We start from the raw sequence: 23,321 nt of genomic DNA on the forward strand, positions 1-23,321 counted from the left end.
GGTTCACTCTCACCAAATGCAGGTGTTGTGATACTAATTATTTCCTTTGACTCCCTTCTTTATTTCATTCCTTCAAATTCCAGGTTCATATCTTCCTCCCAAATAAAAAAAAAATTTGAACAGGTCAGGCTATGCCAGTTCTTCCTACCAAACCACCCTGCTCCCAAGTCCTGAACCACAGCTTCCTCCAGGGATTGGGATAACAGGGAACTGTCTCACCTGGGATAGAGGTCCCCAGTGATTCATATGTAGAATCCAGAGTGTTCTGGAAACTCACTGCCAGAACAAAAATAATTCCTTCTCAGAAGCATCTTGGAGGCCCAGCTAAGTACAGAGAGGCCTCTTGTTCCCCACCATCGCTCACGTATCTCTGCTTATTTTGTTCAGTGAGAAAGCAGGAGGGAAGACGAGAGGGGTAATAGATTGGAGGGAAAACAGCTTATATCAATTCACTGGCACGTTCCTAAATTAATGTCATTCCTAGCACATGGTTTTATATTTTTAGCCTGGAGAGGATATGATGCTCGGAAGAAATTTAAGAAAATAAGCAACAGAAGGAGTGAGTCTGCGGTTCCTATTCAAGCAGGTAATTAAAACATCATTTTCATAGCATCCACTTGAAAATATTCTGTGATTGAGTTCATATGATTTTAGAAAGCTGAGAGGTTAATAATTCAGGAGCACTGGAGTAAGAGTTAAGAGTTCTAGTTGGGGTTCTAGTGCTTGCGCTGACACACCCCCTGTATGATGATCATAAGGCTGACAGTGAGCATTTGCTGCTTGCCATATTTGTGTAAGGATGCTCTCAGTAAGTGCTCTTATATTCTTGAGTTTATAGAGAGGGAAACTGTCATAGAGAAGTGCAGTAGGTTGTCCACAGTCACACAGCTGGTCAGTAGCAGAGTCAGCATGTGTGAATACAGGCAGTTTGGATAAAGTCAACTTCATTACTCCCAACTGAACAAATTTCTTTCCTTCTTGGAGTCACAAATCTGTCATTTGTGAAACTAGAGCACATGCTCAACTCTAGTTAAGTGGGAAGGTGTCTAGTAACCTTGGAATTCTCTGATCAGATGCAAAACCCGTCTTTCAGCATCACAGAGATAAGAATAGCTCAGGGACTTTCCCAGCAAATGGAATTTCCCACACCCTGGGCTGTAGGTGGCTAAGGTGCTCCTCTGTACCTCATGGGGTTACCCTGTGTTGTGGCTCAGCTTGGGCCTGGCCGCCTGAGTGCTGAGAGCTCTGGTTCTTGCCTCATCGGACCTGTCCTTAGCTTCTGGGTGGCTCTGCTCTTCTGCAAATGGCAGTATCCACGGTGGCTGCCCAGCTGGGTTCCCTTCATCATTTGAAGCCGTATGTGCCTAATTGAGGGCCTGGAAGAAGTAGGCCCCAGAGCATGCCTGGAGCTCTGAGAATGTAAAAAAGTGGAGACAGAATGAGAGAGCAGGAGCTAGTCTCTTGTACTCCACAAGCCCAAAGAAGGATAGGGTTTCAGATACTGCTGCCTTGCGGCAAACTCTTAAATACAACAGCTGCAACCTTTTTGAGGTCGTCCCTGCCCAGAACCTGGCTCCAGGAAAGCTTCTCAGAACTCTCTTCACCAGCCGCTTAGAGACCTGACATCTTCATTCAGAACCAAAATATTTGGAAGAAAGGGATGTCATTTAGATGTAAATGTGCAAGTTTTAACACCACCCCCTAGGAATTTTAAGCTCTACAACTTCAAAGAGTTCATTGGAAGAGGGGTCCAATTCTAGTTGCAGCTTAAGGAAGATAACTCAAAGTGCATTTGTTCCCTACTTGCCCACCTCCACACACCACAGCACACAGCACATGCATGCAAAGCCCCCGCCCCTCCCAGTCTGATTTCTAACCTTGCAGTTTGGCTCAAAGCCCAACATATGTTTTAAAATACAAACTTTGGGTTATATATTGTTGATCCACTGAGTCCAGTGTGAAGGATCATAAATCATATTTTCCCTCTCTGAAAATGATCTTTAGAGGGTTCCCTGTTTACACTCTGTTATTGCCAAATGAGGGCTGCATGAAAACAGAGACAGGTTTGCTTCATCATCCTATCAGGCCAGTCATGATTGCATCTTTTAGGTAGAGCACCTATGTGGTAGGTACCACGGAAGGATAATTTTGTTTTGTGGAACTGGAGGAGAGAACACATATCTTCAAGGTGCTTCTTTTTTTTTTAAGCTTTGCAAGCACCACCTCCCCTCCACCTCTTTTTTTAAGCTTGGCAGCTAATGTTCCTACTTATCAAGTGGCATTGGGAACTTCCATTAATCGAGTCTACAGGGGCTTGGGCAGACATGAGGACATTGAGGGTGGTACTAATGCCACCTCTCCCTCTTGGAAGTAGTGTGGCAGCCAGAGCAAAAGCAGAGTCTCTCTGCCCTTCAGCTAACACCATGGACAGGAATTGAGGTGCTGGCTTTGTGTTAACAGAAAAGATGCCTGGATAAGGTAACACCATTTACAATTTTATGGACAGTTTACTTTGACTTGAGAATGTTTTTCTGATTTTTATATTGGAAGGCATGGTTGTGTTTATCTAAAAAGCAAAGCATCTCATTCCAACTTCTCTGTTTTGGGGTGTGCTTTTCCCAAAGCATAATCTTCTCATTACAAGCTCTTCTTCACACCACTAGGATGTTTCCAAGTAGAACAAGCCCCAGACCCAGCAGTTCCCTTACTTGTGAAACCTGCAGGAAGTGGCTTAGGGACGTTCATTAGCATAGCACAACCATTTATGATTATTTTCAAGATTTACTCTCTAATTTTTTTTTTTCAACAAATCATTTCACTTGAAATTTAGATTCTGTGGAATGCATTTCTTTGTATTTCGAGTTCCGGCCCATAGCCTTTTTTTTTTTTTTTTTTTTTTTTTGTGGTGTTGCTAAGATATGTTATATATTTTTAAAAGAGCAGCCCTTGAAATTTAGGAAGCATTTGGCCTACATGTTGCTACAGAGCAGCGCATATTGAAATTTGTTTTCCTTTCATCTCCTTCCCAATAAAAGCAGCCGCACAGCTTATCCCTTTAGCTTCCTCAGAACTTCCTTTCAGAATTCCCGATCTATTACGGCACGTTCACATACCAGAAACAAGATGCCTTTTCATGCTGTCAACCTTTTTCATCTGAAATGTAAATTAATTCTTGCTGGTATGCCTTGACAGAGATCAAAGTCCGGGTATTAACCTTCCTGGTCTTTTCCAGGAACCCATCCCCAGGACTGGGCTGTGGCTGCTGAGAGGCCAGTGTCCCTATTATAGGGCCCTCCTCCAGGCAGCCCTCGGTCCAGGAGCCACTATTTCAAAGATGCAGAGTCCTTTTGTAACTGACCTCATCATTACTTTAAACTGAGTGAGAAATGATCTGCCTGGCTAATTCCTGAAAGAGAGAGGGAAGGAGATATACATACACAGTCCTGTTCATTTTAATTGTGGGCCCTTCACTCAGATTCCTGGAGCTTGTTTAAGTGGTTTTGACAGCGAGTGATCTCGGTTTGATAGAGGGAGGGACAGGGCTCCAGATTGGAAACCTCTCCCCTTGCTCAGTGGGTCATTTCTTGCCTGTCAGTCTTTGAGGTAGGCCACATTTGCATTTTCAAAATAAACAGATGCCTTTCAAATACATGAGCTGGTAGTCTAGAGATCTCTGTGGGCCCAAACAGTTCACCAGCCAGTGATCAAATGCTGGAAGAGAAAACAAACGGAAAAAAAATACCCTAGGTACATATGCATCCATTTCCTACGTGTATAACATTGCACGTCAATAAAATGCCTCTATGAGATGTGAGGAATCTGAGAGAGAGAGGAGAGCTGGAGAGCCCCAAACAAAAGTGTAGTTTACCAGTTTCCTTTTCTTTTTTTTTTCTTTTCTTTTCTTTTTTTTCTTTTTTCTTTTCTTTTTTTTTCTTTTTTTTTTCTTTTCTTTTCTTTTCTTTTCTTTTCTTTTCTTTCTTTTCTTTTCTTTCTTTTCTTTCTTTCTCTTTCTTTCTTTCTTTCTTTCTTTCTTTCTTTCTTTCTTTCTTTCCTTTCCTTTCCTTTCCTTTCCTTTCTTTCTTTTTTTTTTTTTTTTTGCCAGGGGAACAACTTTGAATGTCATCTTGGTGAGAAGTGACATGTTTTGTGTGTTTTTATTATTTGTTAATGTTAATAATAAGCTCCTGCCAAAGGAAAACATATTCTTTTAAACACCAAAGAATTTAAAGTTACATACTTTTTTAATCAGAAAGTTAAGATTCACATATTTTCAGATAGATGGGGTATTCTAAAAGTGACAGCTATATGTGTCATTCCCTTACTAAACTATTATTTTTTTAAAGAACTTCTTCTGTTAGAAAGTGGATATATAACTAGATTTGTTAAAATAAAAATGCCTACATTCTTCAATAAATACTATCAACACACATAACCTGCAGGGGTTTTTAAGAGGTCTATAATATGTCATTCTTTCTAGTTTTTGGAAGCACTGGTTTTAAGATTGCTCCTCTAAATTCAAGATCTGTTTTTTAAAAGAGAACAAAGTAGTGAGCTTCCCCATCTCAGGGAGAAAATGCCTCAGGTTGGTAATAGTGGAGCCCTAGGGGCTGGGAACAGAATGTCGAAGAGTGTCTCTTCTTCCAGCCTCCCTTTCCAGTTCTCCCCCAGCCCCCAGGAGCAGAAAGAGCCCATTGGTTTATAGCACATTTTCATCTAATTGCTTCAGTGCAGTGGAAAATGTTTCCCCCTTTCTCCATGTCCTCCATCAGCTTTCCACTTACTCCCCCCTCCCCAGCCCTTGCAATAACAGAAATAATGACCATTTCACCTTCAGATGCCTTTTAGGGTGCTTTTTGGAGCCTTAGCCATGACTCTGCCAAAGTGCAGGCTTCCTTGAGCCTGTGAACAGGTATTTTAAACCAGATTCAGCTGGAACCTCTGGGCATATCATGTGACATGGCCAATGAGAGTTGCTTTAAATGCTGTTTCCAGAGGGGAAAGCAAGCATCATGTCCAGATAGGTTCCAGCACTCTCAGATACGATTTCAGATAGCAACCTATCAGAGGCTATTGTACTTCTTTTAGAAACTTGACCCTACTTCTAACAAAACCAAATTTCTAGTGTTTAAAACTGCTGAACTTTTAAGCCTGTGTCAGGTAAGGCCTCCTTTTGGTCTTCTCTAACTTTAAAAGGTTGGTTCCTTTAGCACTGTTGATGAGTTGGCAGTGACTGGGTGGTTATAGTAATTTCCTGGAATGAGATCTCCAGAAATATCCCTAGGTGTGCAGAACAACTATATTTTAAATTTAGAAATTTCTTTCTTCATTTACTATTTATTAAGTATCTGTCCTGAGCTACCATGGTAAACAGTGAATTTAATTTGGAGCTTCATATTTCCCATCTCCAATATAGAGGGTGATAAAACATGCTGTTCCTCAGAAGAATGCTGTTTGTATAAGTCGAGTACTCTATATTATGTCAACACATATTGGGAGAGAGTTCTGTAAAACTCCAGTGCAATACAAAGAGTAGAAATCATTATAAAATATAGCTGAGGATATACATTGAAATAACCCATGTTTCTTGAAGGTAAATATGATTACAGGAGATATTTTTCATTCAAACAAAGCTGTGCATAAGCAGATTGTTGATCACAAGCCAAATAGAGGAAGGTCAAGTGAATGTACCACTGAAGGATGAGGTCCACCTTGAACTAACAAAAGGAGATCAAGCACGCCTTCGATCACTCCACCCCTTCAATCACTCCCCTCCTTTCTTCTCTCTTTGCTATTCTACCTCTATTCCATTTCTATCTCTTAGAAAGATTTCTGGTCATTTCACATAAACACTTCCTCAAAATGTGAGAGAAGACAGATTCCAAGCTCTTCTGGACAGTTGGGCAGGAGCCAACTGTCTTTTCTTTCCTGTTGTTGTAGGTCATACCTACACAAGAATAAAGCAGTGTCTAGGGGGAAGTGTTAACTGATATATTCAGGCTTGAGATGAACTATGAGGTGCACATTGGCTCCACTGCCTTCTAAACCTTTCTTTAATTGAAAACAGCGTACCTTCAGGTTTATGCAGAGAGTCCGGCCCAGTCCACCTGCACACTGCCTAGGTTTCTCTAACTCTCTGTAAGTAAAAAGTTGGGACTGATTTCTGACAGCTATAGGCTTAACATTTTGGAGGGGAAAAGTGTTTGTGGGGATAGATGTTGTGCTTTACTTTAGGAAAATATGTCCTGTTTGTAAGCAGGACACATAAACATAGAAGACATACAGGACAGGACATACAGAAACATACAGAAACACTTCCTCTAAAACAAGCTTCAGGGGCTATCTGAAGCTTGTTTTAGAGGAAGTGGTGCATAGCAGAGAGAAGGCCCTGGCCTGTGGCTTCAAGGTTTCTGTCAAGACATGGGCCCTGCCAAACCTCACTTGGGCATAAACAGTAGAATTCTTGCCATGAAATAACTTGGAATGCGTAGGAATGTCCTTTGCTATGAAATCAAATTATTGTCCACGTTAGAATTAAATGCCTAGAGTACTATTCACCTAATGCGCAGAGAGGAAGCTGTGAAGAGCCAACATGGGCTTGAGGTCTGTTTGGGACTGATACCATGTTGTCATGGCACAGAACTGCTTCACATGAAACTTTGGTGTAGCAGTCTGCACCACCAGGACTCAAGATTAAAATTTCAGAGGAAGTCCATGAGTACTTCAGTTTTGAATCAGCTCCTCCATTTTGGACTTCATATAGAGCTCCAGAATCTGGCTGTAAAGAGGTGCTGCTTGAAGTGGCATCTTTACCACCCCAACCTGTCAACTATACTCAACATGATCAATAATGCACTTAAGTTGCCTTTATTCTATTATCTTTAAATTTTTTCAAGTTTCATTTTTTTTTAAGACTTTATTTATTCATGAGAGACAGAGAGAGGCAGAGACAGGCAGAGGGAGAAGCTGGCTCCGTGCAGGAAGCCTGATGTGGAACTCCATCCCAGGACTCCAGGATCATGCTCTGAGCCAAAGGCAGACACTCAACTGCTGAGCCATCCAGGCGTCCCTCAAGTTTCTTCTTTTCATATGGAATCATAATTATTTAAGTTATATACACGTAATAGTAAAGAAACATTTAGGAAAAAAAATTAACTGCTCTGACAAGTGATTGGCCTTCTTTTTCTCAAAAGACTCCTGTGTGTAGAAAGGCAGATTTTGTTTTCCCCCTTAACAGATGAAACAGAAGCACAGAGAATTATGTGTTATGAGCGTAAGAATTGGCTGGGGTGGCTGAGGTGCGTGGGTGGCTCACTTGTGTAAGTGTCTGACTCTTGGTTTTGGCTCAGGTCATGATTTCATGGGTTATGAGATTGAGCCCCATGGCAGACTCCAGCCTCAGTGGAGAGTCTGCTTGAAGATTCTTTCCCTTTGCCTCTCCTCCCTTGTATGCTCACTCTGGCACTCTCTCTCAAATAAATAAATCTTAAAACAAACAAACAAACAAAAAAAAACAAGAATTGATATCAAAGCCCTCTTCTCAGTCTTTATCCAGTGCTCTTTCCAGGAGACCACGTTCTGTCATTAGTTTTCATCTTGGATATGGCACATGGACACAGGGTACCAGTCAAAGCTTTGGGAAGAGTTTCATATACCAACCTAAGCAAGTGGACTTTGGAGTCAAAACAATTTAACCAAAACCCCCAAAAATCTGATTAAAAAATGGGCAGAGAACCTGAATGGACATTTTTCCAAAGTAGACATATGAATGGCCAACAGACACATGAAAAGATGTTCATATCACTCATCATCAGGGAAACACAAATCAAAACAACAGTGAGTGTCACCATACATCTGTAAGAATGGCTAAAATCAAGAAGACAAGAAATAACAAGTGTTGGCAAAGTACATGGAGAAAAAAGAACTCTAGCACTATGCTAGTGGGAATATAATTGGTGCAGCCACTATGGAAAACAGTATGGAAGTTTCTCAAAAAGATAAAAATTGAAATACCATATGATTCAATAATTCCACTACTGGGTATTTATTCAAAGAAAATGAAAACATTAACTCAAAAAGATATATGAACCCCTATGTTTATGATAGCATTTTTTACAGTAGTCAAGATATGGAAGCAACCTAAATGTCCTTTGATAGATAATTGGATAAAAAAAGTGGTGGTATATATATACAATGGAATATTATATAACCATTAAAAGGATGAGATCTTGCCATTTACAACAATATAGATGAACCAAGAGAGTACTATTCTAAGTGAAACAAGTCAGACTGAGAAAGACAAATACCATATGATTTCACTTATATGTGGAACATAAAAAACAAAACAAATGATAAACAAAAAGTAGAATCAGACCTATAAATACAGAGAACAAACTGTTGGTTGCCAGAGGGAAGAGTAATAGGAAGATGGACAAAATGGGTGAACAGGAGTGGGAGATACAGGCTTCCAATTAAAACATGAATAAGTCTTGGAAATGAAAGGGAAAAGATACAGCACAGGGAATATAGTCAGTGGTATTGTAATAGTGTCATATGGTAACAGATGGTAGCTATACTTGTGAGCATACCATAATGTACAGAGATTTTAAATCACTGAAACTTATTATAATATTGTGTGTCAACTATACTCAAATTTTAAGAACAAGGAAAGAAAAACAAAAAATCAACTTTAAATCCCTGCCATGCCATAATTTGTCATATGGTTTGGAGGGAAGTTACTTAACTTTTGAGTCTCAGTTTCCTCACCTGTAAAATGGAACTCATTAAGGTCTAGTCCTCAGGATCATTGTGGAGTGATTACAGATAATACGTGCAAAGCATCCTGCATGGTTCCTGGCATGTGGTAGATATTCAGTAAAAAGTTAGTTCCCTCTCTGTATCCCCTTCCTGAGTATTAACTCCACTGGGAAAGAAATCCACGTGTATAGTCCTTTTCAATGGTAAGCATAATAATAATATAACTTCAAAAGATGAAACCATTTCTCTCACTTTTGGAGAAAAAAAATAGTACCTGTCAAATCTTAAAGGCAGTTAAAGAAAATTTTTATAAAAAAGAATTTTCTAAATCTTATGTCTTGCTTATCTAACGGGAAAATTAAAATACAGTAATATCCTATGAAAGATTCTTTTTGTTTTTGCAAAGAACTGTGCTCCATCATGCCAACAGCTTGATTCATTTGTGTAGATAAATTTTTCACTGGCCTCAAAGTTGTTAAGATTAGGTGGTATGCTACTGACATCATTTTTCCCACTCACTGGCTTGAGCCCTTCTGCAACTTGTTCTGTAAAATAGTAAGTCCCCCGCCCCACCACCAAACCCCCTTCCATGAAGTTAGAAATTCTAAAATCCAGGAGTTAAATATCACCCAGATTTGCTGCCTGCTGGTGTGGAAAGCAAGTCGCCTTTCAGATGTCTAAGGAGTTGGAAGATCTCAGTGTGCATATCATGTTTAACCCACAGTGACGGGTGATTGGCAGCATAACAGCTGAGCGACAGCCATTTGGCTAGGAGTTCAAAACCCAACACGAAGAGCCATAGCAGGATCATGGCTTGATTTGCTGTGGCCATGAAGTCTAAATCACCAAGCACAGAGGTGGAGGCAGAGGTGACAGCTGGTAGCCATTCTCGTCAATAAAGTTGTGATGGTTGAGATGTACAAGCAACCAGAGCCTGCTAATTTCATAGCCTTTGAGCCAAGTACTTAGTGTCAAAACCAGCTATGGTCAATGATACAAATGGCTGTGAAGGGTCCCTTGTCAGCAGCAAGGCTCTCCCAACCAGACACTTTCCACCTAGTGGGTTAGAAATGGTTGGATCCTGCTTTCCAGGAATAGTCAGTTTGAGAAGACCTTATCTTTTCATTTTTTTAGGTTCTGGTAATTTTTTAAAGGCCTATTTATTGAGGTATAATTTATATACAGTAAAACTCAGTTTGATAAAATTGGATGAATACAGTCAGGTAACCCCCTTCACAATCAAAAGGAAAAAAAAAAGAAAATTTCCAAAAAACTGTCTCATACCCTCTCTGTTACCAGTCTTCCCCCACTCTTAGCTCCTGGTGACCACTAATAGATTTTCTGTCCCTATAATTATGCCCTTTCCCAAAATGTCATAGAAATGGAGTAATATAGTAAGTAGACTTTTGCATCTGGCTTCTTTCACTTATAATTTATCAGTGTTGGTATATTTAACAGTAATTTGCTCTTTTTCATTGCTGAACAGAATTCCAGAGTATGGATATACCACAGTTTTGCCAATTACTAGCTAAATGACATTTGTTTCCAGTTCTTGATGACTATGAATAAAGCTGCTATAAACATCTAGAATTTTATCTTTTTAGGCAAGATTTATAGAAAAGTAAATAACTTTGATTTACAGGAAACCAGAACTGTATAAGCTGGAATGATCATAGAGGTGGGAGTTATTCCCTTGTTGATTAACAGAAATATTTATCTTCTTAGCATGCTATTCTTTTGCATAGCAATTTCCAGTTGATACAAGGCAGTTTCACTCACCTTATTTTTGTAATTATCACAGTAACCCTGTGACGTAGGTTGGGGATCTTACCCCATTTTACAGATGATGGCTAAGAAACCTCCCTGCAATCCAGACTGCCTACCTTCTGATCTGGTATCCTTCCTCCAAACATTTTCTGAATGTCCTCTCTATGCAGAACACTCACTAAATGCTTTTGCAGTAGCCACACAAGCAACATAAAAATGTTTTTTCCCATCAAGAGGGGACAGTCTGTTACTCTCTATCATATATCAGTAGGTAAATGTAAATTAAAACAACAGTATACTGTTACACAACTATTAGAATATCCAGTGACAACAAATGCTGATGAGGATGTAAAACAACAGGAACCTCATCCATCGCTGATGGGAATACAGAATGGTACAGCTACTTTGAAAGACAGTGTGGCAGTTTCTTACAAAAGTAAACATACTTTTACCATATGATCCAGTCATCACAATCTGTTATTTACCCAAAGGAGCTGAAAACTTATGTCCACACAAGAACCTGCACACAGATGTTTGAGGCAGCTTTATTCATAATTGCTAAAACTTGGAAGTGACCAGGATGTCCTTCAATGGATAAATAAATAAACTGTAGTATATACAGCAATGGAATATTATTTAGTGCTAAAAAGAATTGAGCTGTCAAACCATGAAAAGGCATGCAGGAAACATAAATGCCTATTACAAGGTGAAAACCAGTCTGAAAAAACCATGGACTGTATGATTCCAATTATATGACATTCTGTGGAGACAGTACAAAGATCAGTGGTTGCCACAGGTGTGGAAGGGGTTAACAGGCAGAGCAGAGGATTTTTACGGTAGCGAAATTATTATATGATATCATAATGATAGATACATGTCATTATAACTTGTCCAAACCCATGTAATGTACAACATCGAGAATGACCCGTAATGTAAACTATGGGTTTGGGGTAATTGAGAAGTGTCATTGTAGGTTCATCAATTGTAGCAAATGTACTGCTCTTGTGGGAGGTGTTGATAGGTATACATATGTGGGAGCAGAGAATATATGGGAAATCTCTACCTTCCCCTCTGTTTTGCTGAGAATCTAAAACTGCTCTGAAAAATAAAATCTTTTAGAAAGGAGATGGGAGCAATAGTTCCTCAAATGGAACCAGGATGGACACATCTGCCTCAGGTTTTTTTTTTGTTTTGTTTTGTTTTTTAAGATTTTATTTATCTACTCATGAGAGACACAGAGAAAGGCAGAGACACAGGCAAGGGAGAAGCAGGCTCCATGCAGGGAGCCCAATGGAGGGCGCTAAACCACTGAACCACCAGGGCTGCCCCTGTTTAAGAGGAGTGCTAAGCTAGATCCAACTAACACAACCACAAGAAGCAAACAATCTATGAAGCTTCCTACAGTCCTTTTTGGAAACAGGCAGGGCATAAATTTTAAGAAGTAAATGCCATCCAAGAAGAGAACAGAGTGGCAGTTCCTGGCTGCTTGAAGGCAGAGGGGAATTCCCCAAATGGTGATATTCCACGGCAAATAATAAACGGATCTCTAGGATAAGGGAAAACCTTCCTCCTTAGTCTCCAAGTTAGAGAAAGCAATTACCAGACAATGCTTTCTTTGAACTCAAAGTTTGACCGAGATAATGACTGGAATTAAGTACTGGAGAATCAAAGTAGAAAGTGTTCTTGTAGGCCTGAAATTACCAGAATTGTTTCATGTGGAGACCAGAATATCTGATGTGGCTGTTGAAAAAAACAAAAAATCTGTCCATGAGATTCTATTCTTTAAAAAAAAAAAAAAGAATTTTACTTTCTCAGTGCTGCTTTTGGCGGCATTTGCCTGTCAGACCTCCCACAAGTTGGCCTCTTTATATTCTGATAAGATGGCTGCTGACCAGCTGTCACTCCAGCCAGAAATGACACAGGCTCCTTGTGCAATTGGCCAGCAGAGGTTAGGAGGAGAAGGTTGGGCTTTTGCGCCTCATCTGTATGCGCCTTCCCTGCCAGATACAGTAGGCACCATTTGCCAGGTCCATTATGAGGGCAGGAAAGCCCAGATCCCCAACCAAGAAATCTACCTAGACAGTGCTTCTGCTGGAAACCAGGCTTCTGGGTCTATCCTCTGGGTGGGTCATCAAATGCCACGCCAGGCTGGGGCCTCCTCCTATAGCAGCTGATCTGTGGGAACTTAAAGACCCAGACATGTGAAAGAAATAAAATCTGAATTTTTTTTTTAAGATTTTATTTATTTACTCATGAGACACAGAGAGAGATAGAGACACAGGCAGAGGGAGAAGCAAGCTCCATGTAGAGAGCCCAATGGGGACTCAATCCCAGGACTCCAGGATCACACCCTGGGCCGAAGGGAGGTGCTCAACCACAGAGCCACCAGGCATCCCTAAAGTCTGAATTTTTATTTCCACTTATAAAGGAAAGAGTAGAGGTCAATGGTTTTTAAATGTTTACATAAATGGGGCTGCATTGTGTAATATTTAGGAATTCAGACTTTAGGGCAAAGCTGCTTGGGTTTGAACCCTGGCTCTAGGGAATCCCTGGGTGGTGCAGCGGTTTGGCGCCTGCCTTTGGCCCAGGGTGCGATTCTGGAGACCCAGGATCGAATCCCACATCGGGCTCCCGGTGCATGGAGCCTGCTTCTCCCTCTGCCTATGTCTCTGCCTCTCTCTCTCTCTCTGTGACTATCATAAATAAATAAAAATTAAAAAAAAATTTATGAACCCTGGCTCTGCCACTCTTCAGCTGTGTGTGATTCATGGGCAAGTCATTTAAGCTCCTTGGGCCTCAGTTTCCTTAACTGTAAAATGGGAATAATAGTGGCCTCAATCTTTTAGAATTACTGTGCAGATTAATGAGTTAATTTTTGTAAAGGGCTTAGAACACTGCATGGAACATAATAATTCATACATTTGTGTTTTTAAATGATAATAATGGATATTTCTCTAACTCTTGTTCTTAACACCACCACCAATGCTCCAGCCAAATCAAGCTGAATACATGTACCTAATCTTTTCCTTCTATTTCTGTTTTAACATCTGTCAGCTTTACTTCTTCATATAGTTCCCTAGGGCTACTACAACAAATTACCCCAAACTTCATAGCGTAAAACAACAGAAACCTTTTCTCTCATAGTTCAGGAGGCTGGAAGTCCAAAATCGAGAAGGTTGGTTTCTACTGGAGGCTCTGAGGGAGAATTCTTCCCATACTTCTGGTAGTTCCTGACAATTCTTGGCATCTCTTGGATTATAGACCCATCTCCACTCTTAGCTTTCATTATTACATGCATTCTCCCTGTGTCCATGTCTTCACATGCCCTTCTTATAAGGATCATTGGACTTAAGACCCACCTTAAGCTAGTATGACCTCATCTTAAACTAATTACATCGATTTCCAAGTAAGGTCACATTCTGAGGTTCTCTATAGACAGGAATATTGAGGGGACCCTCATCTATCCAGCTCACTCCCTTAAAACTGTTAGGGTATTTTTACATCTGTTATCTCTTTTTATTCTTACTCTCTCTGTATTAGAATGTAAGCTGCATGGGAGTAGGGACTGTACCTCTTTAAGTATAGTCTGAGACAGCTTGGCACTGCTTAATGTGGGTTTGCTGGGCCACCGCAAGGGAATGGAGAGATGTGATGCCACCAGGCTGGGTGTGGGAAGGTGGTGTTTGAGGTAGTAGAGTCACTCAGAAGGAGAGAGAGGGATAGGATGGGAAAAAAAAAATCTCATCCAAGAAAATAAAAAAAGAGAAAGGTCAGAGATCCCAAATATTCTAATATAGTATGTCTGGAAGTACTGCCAGCAAATTAGAAATAGCCAGAGTCAGAAGGAAGGTGCAGGATGAGAGAGAACAAGGTTTATATCACAGGTCAGAAGAAAAGGAGCTAGGACAGTTAGTTGACTGCCTCAGGGCAAAGCCTACAGCATATCTCCTCTGTGAGGGAGGAGGGGCCCTGCTGCCAGTGTGGTTTCTTCTAGAGCCAAGGGATCCAACTGGAAAGAACCAGCCCTTAGATACCTGAGGTAGTCTGAGATGGTGGAACATCTTCAACCCATCATGCCCTCGAGGGTCATGGAGAATGGAAGAAGAGATGTGACAGCCAGGATAGACCCTTCAGTATTTTTCTACTCAGGTCTTGCTTGATCTGTTTTGGTAGAGAAGTATTTAGATATGGATCAACATGAGTTAAGCTGACTGGACAATGAAAAACTGCAATTGTGATAATTGTCAACCCAGCGGAATGTGTAGTCTCTCTTTTCCATGATAGCTTTATTGGTTGTTAATGACCCACAACAGTCAGTGAGCAGGGCTATAAGCTGAAAGGAAAGGACAGATGTGCCTGAGGGGTAGAGATGCGGAGGAAAGGAGGAGACCTTGTCCACCCCCTGGTGGTACAACTGAAAAGGAAACAGGAAAACCAACCAGTTGTCAAAGCAGAAGCCCTGGTCTGGTACACTTAAGACCTCTGTTTGTCACCCAGCTCCGTATTTGACTAATACAGTCATTGAGACAGAGGTCCAAATAACCAAGTCACCAAGTTAGTAGTGAGTCCAATCAGGACAGTTACCAATTCCCTGGTTTTCTGCAGGTACACCCTTTCCAGCCACATTATTAAATCTTAAAAATAAGCACCAAATCTGTTGGAAAGATTTATCACATTGGAACCTCAAACCATAAGACAGGTATGGGTTTCCCTAGCCACATTGTGTCACCCACGTGGGTAATTCATCCAGGTGTGGGAGCATGAACTTGGTAAGTTTCTCCTGTGTTTCATTCCACAGGGTACCCTTCAAACCAAAGCAGTGATCTGCAGCCTACTGTTGCAGGAGATACTAAGGGAAGTGCCCAGGATCAAGACTGCAGCGAGCCCGGTAACCACACAGATGAAATTGTTAGAGGTTTGGGTTAGGTGTCCTATATTCAGGGATGTTCCAGAGAAGGTTCCAGAGATGGAAATGACAGCTTGATATGGGCCCTCTATTTTTCAATAGGAGATAGCTGCTTAAATTCAGGGGCAGCCTTACAGAGGATCCTCTTAGGTGATTTCACAGAAAAGACAGAGATAAGCTCAGCTTCTCTGCAGCTGCCCCCTCTGCCCACTGACCTGTTTACAGGGGAAACTGGTCTAGTTGTGTCTCTCCTTACCAATTGTCTCTCCTCAACTCTTCCTCTTGGAGTAGACGCTAACACATTTCTGTCTGATTTACCTGGGAACATATCAAAGTGCAGCTTCTCAAGAAGGTTGTCTCTCTGTGATCCTGGTACATTGACCTCAAACTGATGGAGAACATTTATGGTAGGGAGGCGCACCAGAGATGAGGAATTAAAACTTGATTATCTGTTCCAAGCCACCCTCCATTAGTTAACATCATTGCAAAATGAGAGCATTAGGCAGACTATATCAGTGGTTTTTAAACATTTTAAAAATATTAGAATCTTCCCTTTTGGTAGTTTGAAGTTTCTAGACTTCTGCTGGAAAAAGAATGTTTTTCAAAAATATGGCCTTTAATGCTAATGCCAGCATTTTCTGAAAAGTTAAGATGGGTTGCCCTGGATTTACAGGAGAGTTACAGTTACAGAATATCTGCCAGGCCCAGCAAAGAGTTTCTGGGCATTTCCCCCTCCTTTGGAATCTGCAGCCCAGCTTCTGTTTCAAGGAAATGCAGAACTGGGACTTTGCCTTGGAGCAGGGAAGTTAGGGAGTGGAAGAGACGGAAAAGAGAGGGGAGCCCAGGGAGCAGCAGCGTTTCTGGAATTTGGGAGTGGAGACAACTACACACTTTACATCTTCAAAAACAGGATGCCTAGCTGTTAACTGACCCATGGTCTAGACCCTTTCTCCCTAGCAGAAGTCACAAATAGGCGGTCTTCCAGGTGTAATCAGCGTGTGGATATGTTTTGTTTGGCCAGATGGAGTTTTAAAAAAAACTTTGCACCCAAATGTCTTTAGGTGGGGCATACATTCTCTGGTTCATCACAAACCCCAGCTCTTTCCACCCACTTTGCCTGACAGTGCACACTTTTTTGTTACCTGGGTGACCCAAAGGCATTTGAGTTTGCACTGCCTGCTCCAGTGTCTTCAGCCAAATGCCTTCCTGTCTGATTCCAAAATGGTCCAGTGGAAGATTAGTTGGACTTTCCTGGGAAATATGAATGGCCCATTGAGCTCAATCTGACTTTGGAAGGATTTTTTTTTAATTTATTTTTTATTGGTGTTCAATTTACTAACATAAAGAATAACCCCCAGTGCCCGTCACCCATTCACTCCCACCCCCCGCCCTTCTCCCCTTCCACCACCCCTAGTTCGTTTCCCAGAGTTAGCAGTCTTTACGTTCTGTCTCCCTTTCTGATATTTCCCACACATTTCTTCTCCCTTCCCTTATATTCCCTTTCACTATTATTTATATTCCCCAAATGAATGAGAACATATAATGTTTGTCCTTCACCGACTGACTTACTTCACTCAGCATAATACCCTCCAGTTCCATCCACGTTGAAGCAAATGGTGGGTATTTGTCTCCTTCAGAATAGTCCCTCCCAGCATTGCTTTATTTCATTGAACCAGAACACTTAAGGATACTTCTCTGAGGAAAGGAGACACCTGTCTGGAGAGGCCTCTATTGCCCTACCTACATGAACCTCAAGTCTGCTATTCAAGCTCATCATTTAATTTTTTCAGCCATGTCACTGGTCTTACTCCTTTTAATTTGATCTATTCACTTAGAATGGACTACCATATTTTACCTTTCTGTCCACATCTTTGTTTCTTCAATCTCCTTGTTCAATTAATTTGCCAAAGAGATGCCAAATGATTCCAGCTGTCACCAGGACATACTTAAAAATATTTGACAATACTGAGTTTTGCCTTGAACTCAGTAGTTTGATGGCCTCTTTCCTGTTTGTGTTTTTACTGACTCAAATCCTTCTCCCTGCTCTTCAGGCAAAGCTGGGGGATAGAGCAAAAGACTCCATCTAAGCTTTATTAAGAATATTCTGTAAGTTTTCTGTTTGATTTTTATACTTCAAATAACTCTTAAAAATCAATATTTTGATGACTGAAGTGTAAATGAATAAGAAACATGGAATAGGTTTTCCCTTCAGTTACATGAACAGAAATTCTGTGGGTTTTTTTTTTATTGGAAACCCAGGCAAAGGAACTGGGGGCATTTGCTAAGTTCCAAGATGTTGAAGCTTCCTCTCTGGTGTTGGACATGGCACCTTTCTCCTGAGAGTCCCAAACCAGAAGAGGCTTGGTGATCTTTTCTTGCTTTACCTTTTCCTCCCTGAATTACTGTTAAATTGCTCCATTTTATTCTGAAGACCTCAGATAGGTGGAGAGGACAGCAATCTCAGCTTTCCACGTGGGTGATACCATTTGGGCTTTGATCAGTGCATGGTAGCTCTTAGCTCTTGCTTCTGCCAAATTGGGCCAGATCACAAGGTTAAAGATTATTCCTGTCAGTGTTCCTTCTTAATAAGAAAACAGAATTATTTGTGCCACTGAAGTAGGCTTCTCTTTCTCCTTTTTAAAGTCAGTTCTTGCTTTTATGTTGCTTATCACAGTATTACAAGGGAGCTTAGGCCAAACAGTGTTTTAGAATCTCCAGGAGGGAGAAACCTGTCTGAGCCTTTTGCTGGAGGAGTTGGTCAAACAGGAGATAGTGGGGAATGGGTTAAATGAAATTCTGGAAGGCTGCAGCTATTTTTCTTGATTTCTTTTTTTTTCTTCTTTCAACATTGTTGTCTCACTGTTTGGTCTTAATGTTTTTGTGTGCAATAATAAAAATGTAATAATGTTCCACTTAAAATTTTATCTTTATTCTTTTGGTGTTTATAGCAATAATAATAACAGCAACAACAGATGGTCTTATTTACCACTGATAGCTCAAAGAATTACATTTCTTTTATACAAGAAATATTTATGTCTAAGGAACCAAACTAATAGAGAATCAGAGCTTACTTTTTCCAGGATAGACAACGTGAAACTATTGATTTCTGTATTTCTTTTTCTTCACTCTATCTTTGTCATGCTGTATGTTCAATCATTATAACTTCAATATTATACATTTTTTTAAAGATTTATTTATTTATTAGAGAGCACCTGGGAGGAATGGAGGGGAGGGGCAGAGGGGAAAGTAGACAGAGTCTTAAGCAGACTCCCCACTGAGTACAGAGCTCCATTCAGGGCTCTGTCTCATGACCCTTGAGATCATGACTTGAGCCAAAACCAAGAGTTGGGTGCTGAACCAACTGCACCACCCAGGTGACCCTAACCTTATATATTTTAATGCATCTTCTGCAGTATGTCACAATTGCTAAGTTTACAGATTATCTTCACTGTTCATATTTTGGTTTGGACCTGAAATAAGGATAGCAAATAGGTGCAGTCTCTCCTCTGTCCCACTTGATCAGTAGTGACTGTGTGAAACTGTAATTCTCAGCCCTGACCACATGTTAAAATAATCTGGAAAGCTTCTTAAAATTGACACCAATCCCACCCCAGGGCAGTTTCAGAATCTCTAGGAGCTGGACTTACATATATTTAAAATCTTCCCCGGTGATTGGAATATATAGCTAGGATTAAAAATCTCTGATGTAGATCAGTGTCTGCCAAACTTCAGCATGGATCCAGGTCACCTTGAGGGCCTGTTAAAAACACAAATTGCCAGCTCACACTACTGGACATTCTGATTCACTAGGTCTTGGGTGGAGTCCAAGAATTTGCATTAATAACAAGTTTCAAAATGATGTTGATGCTTCATGTGTTGTCCTCATGAAGTCATGATCACATGGCATCTGCACCATGGGAACCAGTGATGTAAAGTGTGTTGAGAAGGAACTTGAAGCTGGAGCACATGGGTGGCTCAGTTGGTTGAACATCCAGCTCCCAATTTTGGCTCAGGTCATAATCTCAGGGGTTGTGAGATCAAGCTTGAGTCGAGCCCACACCCCTCCTCCATGGGCTCTGCACTCAGTGGGAATCTGCTTACGATTTTCTCTCTGTCAAATAAATAAATAAATCTTTTAAAAAATAGGAAATTAAAAATAGGAAATTGAAGCTGAATTAAGATTTAGTGGGAAAGAGGGGCATGATTGGTTAGTTATGGCTGGGCAGACATAGTCACAGAAAGGAGGAATCATATTTGTTACTCCTTAAGAAACTGATCAGTAAACTGCCCTCATTCACAGTGTAGAAATGAGTTACTCCAGGAATGATTTCCTATGTATAGTTTGTCCTACCCACATTGTGACAGTCCATTCCCTGATGTACATTCTGCACCAGGCAGCCCCACCCTGCCCAGCTGAGATTGGAAGTTGGTCTGCTGTCTAGCCCAGTGCCATTCCAGCTCCTGCATGCCACCATTGCAGTTGACCTTACTTAGGGGCCTCTAATCTCTGTCTACTATCTCAATCTATTGCCAGAGAAAGGTAGCTTGTTTTCACATAACTATGAATTATTTTACCCACTTGCTGGCTGGGATCACAGAACAGGTCAGTCTTGATGACATGTGGTAGACAAAGGCTGCAGAACAGCATGAGGGCAGGAGAGAGCTGCTGCGGAGTATGGTTGGGTGCTAAAACCTAACCCTGCCTCCGAAGCTCTCCATGGATCCCTAAGTTTTTTGTTTGTTTTCTTGTTTCCTCTCCATTCTGAGGGCCTCTATAGATCATAAAAGCAGTCTGCAAACAGAATTCAGCAGTGGCCATGGACAGACTTCAAGCAACTCTCTTGCTGTCACTGAGAAAAATCGGTGAGTCTTATCCATAGTGTTCCCAGTCTTAAACTGAGTTGTTCTAGTGGACAATGGACAATGAAACAAGTATTTCTAACAGTGTGTTATTTTGGTGAGTTGGAGAGAGTAGAGCCAAAAAAAATTTTTTTAATCAGATTCTCCCAGGTCAGAGGTCATTACTCTGTGGGTAGAAGTCTTTATTCTATAGGGCAACCTGAACAGAGTCCTGCTTTTTGGGTTCTCCTCGTGGTAAAACAGGTATGTGGCCTCATTAGGTTAAAGCAGTTTTTCTCAATTGGGGACAGTTTTAACCATCTGCCCCCTGGGACATTTGGCAGTATTGGGAGATAGTTGTGGTTGTCACAACTTTAGAGGGAGGAGTTGTGCTAATTAATGTCTAGTAGGTAGAGACCAGGGATACTGGTAAACATCCTACCACACAGCACAGCTCCCTCACAACAAAGAATTGTCCAGCTCCAAATGACAGTAGTTCCAAGGTTGAAAAACCTTAGGTTTAAGCTAAAGAAAAAAGGGAATACCATTTCCTATTTACCTGCAGTTTCTAGTTAAGTATAATTCAAAATAAGTAGAGTATTATAGCTCTAGGCCACCGTGCACCATCTTCAGTGTAGATTTCACTGCTCAGGTCTAAAGAAAAGAATGCTCCTGGCTAAATGTAGGCTTGGGTCGCTTTAAGTCAGGCCAGGCCTTGATATCAAGCACTGGAGACTCAAGGAACTCCTAGGCTTCCAGTTCTCTAGGGATACCTCCATAACCTACATTCTCCCAGAAAAGGTATTTAGGGCTTGTCATACATGTCACCAGGAAGAGGACAGAACTACAGGAAGGAGTAGATCATATCAAAAGTCCCTCATTGAGAATGGAATGAAGCTTGCCTTTCTTATTTTCCTCTAAATCATTTGTAAGAACTTTTTCCTTAAAAGGACGTGGAGAAAGAAGCAGATCATTAGAAAGTTCTGTGTATCTTTACTTGGAAAAAGAAATGGTTTTGATTTATAATTTTTAAGAATATTTCTTAATTTTTAAAAATTTCTTATGAATATTTTTGAGACCTGACAAATTACATTATCAGTACTTTTCTAATGGTATCAAAGTGTTGTTGGACTGCTTATAAAGGAGACTGCTTTCCCAATAGAATAGCTCGTTCAAGGGTACTGGAGGAAATATTATGGGCCTGTCACCTCAAACTAGAATAATAAAGTGTAGAATTTCTGATGCAGCAGAAAGACCACTGAACTTGGCAGGTGGAAGACTTGGGTTCTGGTCCTAGAGCTGACATTTTCCAGCCGTTTGACCTTGGACAAGTCAGTGAACCAGTCTGGTGCATGGCTCTGGCTCCAGCCCAAGCCTGACCCCCCCCCAGCCTCAGCTGGTGGCTGACTTTACGCAGTATCAGGACAGTGCTGCGAGCAACTGCAGCTTCACTTCCCTGCATTTCAGACTTGCTCTTTCTCTTCAGCTGTTCTTTCTTCCTTTGCTCTCATCTCAAAAGATTACAGGTCCTTTCCTGGCACAGGCTAATGCCTTCCTTCATGGTCCTTTCCTCCAGCTGCCTCCTTCCCTCACCTGCCCCTCCCTCCTCAATGCTGAAATCTGATCTGGGCCCTCCCTGTGTCTCTACAACTGCTCTCCCAGGTGTTAGAGCCTCGTCTTCTACATACTTTGTGGCATCAGCTCCGAGGGCTATGCTGGCGTCAGATTGCCCTTTTCCTTGGGTGTCTGTGGACCTGCAGGCTTCAGGCTCTTCCTCTAAGACATTCTTGGTCTCTGTCTTCTCTGGCCCCGTCCTCCTCAGCTGCCCACCATTGAAATGAGGCAGTTCTCCAAGTCCTTGACTTTCTTCTTTACTTACTCCTTACCTGGATGATATCCTCTCACTGGTGTGTTCTGGTACCAACTCCCAACTCACTGAGCACAGTTCTCAGGTCTTTTCTGAAGCCCTCACTTCCACTTCCAACCCTCTTGGCCCTGTTTGTTTGTTTGTTTCTTTCTTTCTTTCTTTTTTAAGATTTTCTTTATTTACTCATAAGAGACACAGAGACAGAGACATAGGCCGAGGGAGAAGCAGGCTCCATGCAGGGAGCCTGACGTGGGACTTGATCCTGGGTCTCCAGGATCAGGGCCTGGGCCAAAGGTGGCACTAAACCGCTGAGCTACCTGGGCTGCCCTGGCCCTGTGTTTCTGATTGATGCACCAGGCCCTCAGCAGGAAAGTCCCCAGCAAACCACCTTCTGTGCCTGACCCTCTCACTGTTGTGGGTTGTGTCAACACTCTAGTGACCTAGCCTTGAAACCTGGCAGTCATTTTTTTTCTTTCTGGCAGTCATTTTTGATCCCTGCTTCTCATTTAACCTCACCTTCAGTCATTTTCTTAGCCTCCTTCCAAGTCCAGGCCTGCCATTATCTTGTTTTTTCTCTCTTGTGATTTTCTTCTTTATAGACCAGCTTTTATTTCTGACATCTGATCAATGGTCCTAAAGCATATTCTGACTTTTCAAAGAACTTTAATGGCTTCCCATTTTAGACCAAAAGAAGTTCAGACTTCTCAGCGTACCATATCAAGCCTCTTTCTCCAACCTTGCTGTACTCTGTCTTCCAGACTCACCTCCAATTATGCCCTGATATGCCCCCTGTGTGATCGACTTTTTTTTTTTACTAGAGCACCTACCTCTGCCTTTGCTCCTGCCTTTCTGTTCAGTTCTTAGCTATCTCATCAAGATATGTTGTCATATCCCTTTCCTCCATGAAGACCTATTCTCTTCAATGCTCCTTGAACCTTTTTATTTCATTTTAACATAACTACTCGAAATGCTGGTTCACGACCAGATAATGAACTTATATCAGAATGTAAATCAACCCACTGCTTTCTTCATCAAGAAAGTCTTGCTATGAAAAATATATCAGCTCAGCTAAACAATGTCCTTGGTGATAAGTTGATTTACATTCTGACACAAGCTCCTTACGACATTGTGAGCAGTAATGGCTCATAGACAGGGTCCTCGGACCACACTTCGGTTTATCACTCTCTG

General features: G+C 41.3%; 1 protein-coding gene across 14 annotated transcripts in view; it reads left to right on the top strand.

Annotated features, from left to right (window-relative positions):
• MYO3B (myosin IIIB) overlaps window positions 1-23,321 on the top strand; it is a 427,138-nt gene that overhangs the window by 261,308 nt on the left and 142,509 nt on the right. For 13 of the 14 annotated variants that reach the window (XR_003141433.3, XR_003141434.3, XR_003141436.3 and 10 more), the window contains 3 exons: window positions 506-586; window positions 15,320-15,409; window positions 20,206-20,290. Coding sequence is in view for 10 of the 14 variants with exons in the window: in XM_025460118.3 (XP_025315903.1) it covers window positions 506-586; window positions 15,320-15,409; window positions 20,206-20,290 (256 nt within the window). In the remaining 4 variants the exon portion in view is untranslated. Of the gene's footprint in view, window positions 1-505; window positions 587-15,319; window positions 15,410-20,194; window positions 20,291-23,321 lie in introns of those variants that run through there. The other variant, XM_025460127.3, reaches the window with a different exon arrangement.

Source organism: Canis lupus, chromosome 36, assembly GCF_003254725.2.
Source record: "Canis lupus dingo isolate Sandy chromosome 36, ASM325472v2, whole genome shotgun sequence".
NCBI classification, from domain to species: Eukaryota; Metazoa; Chordata; class Mammalia; order Carnivora; family Canidae; genus Canis; species Canis lupus.